Genomic DNA, 3,799 nt, shown 5'->3' with positions numbered 1-3,799 from the left:
TTGGAGGCTGAGTCGGGGTATTCCTGAGCGGCTGGTAAAGGGGACGGTAGAATGTTAGAAATCGGGCTGGCCCGGAAGAGCCCCGATCTGAAACGCCCACACTCAGGTGTGAAGCATCCCCTTGGAGCCCCAGGTCAGGGTCTGCAGCATGTCTGCTGGGCTGCGTCAGGCCCCGTCAAGTGGGGCCTGGAAGTCCAGGTGAGGGCCGGCCCGCTCTGAGGGGCCCAGCCTGCACTGGTGGGTGTCACTGGGCTGGACCCCGAGGTGGAGGCAGCGAGATGCTCCAGGCAGAGGGACTGGCGCGTGCGAAGCCCCAGCAACAGGAGAAACTGCCAGCAGCCTGGCGGGGCTGGAGTGTGGCGTGAAGGGAGGGGGAGGACACGGGCCGGGGCACTGGGGAGCCTAGGAGGGAGCTCAGCTCTGTGTACAAAGACCCCTCCAGAGCCGCGTGGGGAAGGGCAAGAGGGAAAGACTGGAGGCAGGGAGGCTGGGAGGGACTCCTGGAGGAGGAGGAAGCTGACAGTGGGGCCAAAACTAGGGTGGTGAGAAGGGGCTGGAGCCGGGAGAGACGGGAAAGAGGGCGGCTGGGGGACAGGGTGGCGGGGACGGTGGGCTCCTGCACAGGCCCGGGCACACTGGACTCCTTGGGGTGTTCGCTAAGGTCTCTCCACACCGCTTATCCCCGGGGTCCTCCCACCCCAGCCCCTGCTCCCCTCGTATCGTGCATGGCGCTGGGCCCTCGCTGCTTGGGGCCGAACTGGCTTTTTTTTTTTTTCGCCCCCCCCCCCCCCCCCCCCCCCCCCAGCCCTCGCTGCTTGGGGCCGCACTGGCCTGGGCCCAGGCCGCCCCAGCCCAGGCTCTGCTCTGCACCCAGGTCGGGCGGCCTGGCCCTCAGCCGCTCACCGCGGACTTCCAGCTTGCACTCGGCCAGCGCTTCCCCCAGCTCGTTGACGGCCTGGCAGGAGTAGGTCCCTGCGTCGAAGGGCGACAGGCGGCGGATGTTCAGGGTCAGCACCCCCTGGTAGTTGGTCATCAGGAACTTGGGGTCCTCACCGATCTCCATCTTGTTCTTCATCCAGACCACCTTCGGCTGTCGGGGTGAGGAGGCCAACTTGGAGGGGGCCCCCTGGCAAGGACCGGGGGCTCGCGGGACAGATCCTTAAACTGGCTGTGCCACTTCCTGGCGGGATAGCCTGGAGTGGTCGCCCTGCCCTGACCCCCGTTTCCTCTGCAGCAGTGGGGGGACGAGCCCCACTTCACAGGGTGGCAGTGCTCCTCACTAACCCCAGAGGGGCAGGCTAGCGGTCCCCAGGGCCCCAAGACCTGGCCTCTGGGTGCTGCCGCCCGCCTACCCGCCGCTCTGGCCACACGGGCTCAGCATCCTCGTGTTCTGGCTGCAGGGACTACCCTGCCCTCCTGGGGCTCAGCTCAGATGTGCCTCTTCAGTCTCAGATTGCAGGTCGCTGCCTGCCCTAGAGGGGATGGGGCCATGCCACGGGCCCACAGGAGTGCACCTTGCGAGCCCACTCACACCTTCCTGATGTGCTGAGTGACCCTGGGTTCGTGTTGATCTCCCCCAGCATGCAGGAAAGTTCACTGGAAAGTACATTGGAAAGCCTCTAAAAGCCCATGGGTGCTTAAATAAATGGAGGGGGACCAGCAGTGGGTGTAATGGCTATGTCGCTGGACTTCCATGTAGTCAACCATGGCTCGAGTCCCGGACCCGGTGGCTTAAACTCATGCTGGCCGCGTATGCGTGCGTGTCCAAGATCCAGAGAGGAGAATGGAGGAGACGGGATTGTAGCATGGCCGTGCCCCCTGGGGGGTGATTTTTCGCTTTCTCTCTCTCTCTGGCGAGTGTATGCACCCTAAAGCAAAAACCTCCAAAATGAATGAATGAATGAATGGAGAGGCTGGACGGCCGTGCAGTGATAAGATGTAATGCTCCGTGACGCAGTCCCACTGAGAAGGTTCCAGGTTCGAATCTAGCGAACACCCTGAGTAGCCCCAGAGGGATCACGTTCCCTGTCTGAGGCAGCCTGTCCTCTCTCAAGCTCATGAAATACTTTCTTTTTTTTAATGGGGCTGGTAGGTGGTGTGGTGGTTAAGGCGCTGGACTCCCACGTGACTGACCACAAGTTGTGGACCCAGAGGCTTGAAACTCACACTGGGTTTATGAGTGTGCGTGCTCAGAATCCCAGGAGAAGGGATTGCAGGGTGGCCAGCCCTCTGGGGGGGGTGATTTTTCGCTTTCCCTCTCTCGCTCTCTCGCACACACACTATGGCAAAACCTTTTTTTGGGGGAGGAGAGGTTTTGGCTAGAAGGCACGTGCGCTCGCCAGAATGACAGAGACAACAAAGAAAAATGACAAAGACAGAAAGCGAAAAATCACCCCCCAGGGGCTATGGCCACGCCACAATCCCTTCTCCTCCTCCATTCTCCTCTCAGGATCTTGGGTATGCACACACGCCGGGTGTGAGTTTAAGTCACCAGGTCCGGGACTCGAGCTACAGTCGACTACGTGGAAGTCCAGCGACATAGCCATTACGCTAGCTGCTGGTTCCCTTGAACTGTATTTTTCACCTTATGACATAATCTTGTCTCTGGGAGTGGCTGACCCCCTTTCATGCTGTCCACAGTCACAGGCTTGGGCAGGATCCCGGGATGCTGCCACCAGTGGCTTGGCCACTGTGGCTGTCTGGGAAGGCCTCTTCTTCCTCCCTCCCTTCCTATTCTGTGTGGCCCCTACCCCTACTAAGGTGCCTCCTCGGTTGAAGGCGATCTACTCAGACTGAAGGAGTAGCTGCCAGAGACCCTTCAGAGACCTTCCCTAGATCCCAGGGGCGGAGGCACTGCCTGTGGTGGGCGTCCTCACAGCACTGCTCTCCCCTGGTGCAGCATCAGAAGCCAGGGCAGTGGCAAGTGGAGAGAAGCTGCAGTCGGGGGGGTGGGGGCATGGGACAGAGGGCTTATAGAGTGGCTGCCTCACCTCCTTCTACAGCCAAAGGCTCATCCCAAATTGCTCTTCAGTGCCAGCAAGCAAAGAGACCCCACAGAAATTCTTGAGCATTTGGTGCAGATTTACTGTAAACTACTCAGGCAGCCTTAAAGGAGCACCGCAGCACCCCCTGGGTCAGTGTTTCATGGAAATCCATCCCAGGGCCACGGCAGCCAGTCATGTGCCTTGGCAGGGGAAAGGGCTGAGGTGAGACCACGCTTCGCAGGCAGGTCATGCTTTGAAAAACTTTTCGCCTTAGCTGTTTTCCCATTTTAGGGAGGAGAGATGGGATAGGTGAGCATCCTCTTAACCATATTCCTCTACCCCTCTTCCTCTTCATCCCTCCTAAGCATTGTGTGTCAGGAAGCACAGTTACAGGAAGCAAAGTAAGTTAAGGTAGTTTTTAGAGTGCTGAACATTGCAGCCATCAGGAGACTGTAGATGTGGCATTGTATGGATCTCAGCTAGTAAATTTGATTTTAATATATAGCTTTCTTGGGACCAGCAGTTAGTGTAATGGCTATGTTGCTGGACTCCTACGTAGTCGACCACGGTTCGAGTCCCAGACCCAAGTGGCTTAAACTCACACCAGGCGCATGTGCATGTGCGCCCAAGATCCCTAGAGGAGAATGGAGGACAAAGGATTGAGGCGTGGCCATCCCCCCTGGGGGGTGATTTCTCACTTTCTGTCTCTCTGTCTCTCTCTGTCTGTCTGGTGAGCACATGCATCCCTATAGCAGAAACCTCTCCAAAAAATAGAAAAGAAAAAAAAAATATATATATATATATATATAGCTTTC

At 58.2% G+C, this 3,799-nt stretch overlaps 1 protein-coding gene across 1 annotated transcript in view; it reads right to left on the bottom strand.

The window, feature by feature from the left end:
- The window catches only part of MYBPC2 (myosin binding protein C2), a 41,146-nt gene that overhangs the window by 2,736 nt on the left and 34,611 nt on the right, over window positions 1-3,799 (bottom strand). The window contains exon 27 of the mRNA XM_006144686.3: window positions 904-1,090. Coding sequence (XP_006144748.1) covers window positions 904-1,090 — 187 coding nt within the window. The remainder of the gene's footprint in view (window positions 1-903; window positions 1,091-3,799) is intronic.

This window comes from Tupaia chinensis, unplaced genomic scaffold (assembly GCF_000334495.1).
Source record: "Tupaia chinensis unplaced genomic scaffold, TupChi_1.0 Scaffold000129_1, whole genome shotgun sequence".
Classification (NCBI taxonomy): Eukaryota; Metazoa; Chordata; class Mammalia; order Scandentia; family Tupaiidae; genus Tupaia; species Tupaia belangeri.
This window is presented reverse-complemented; position numbering and strand designations above follow the sequence as displayed.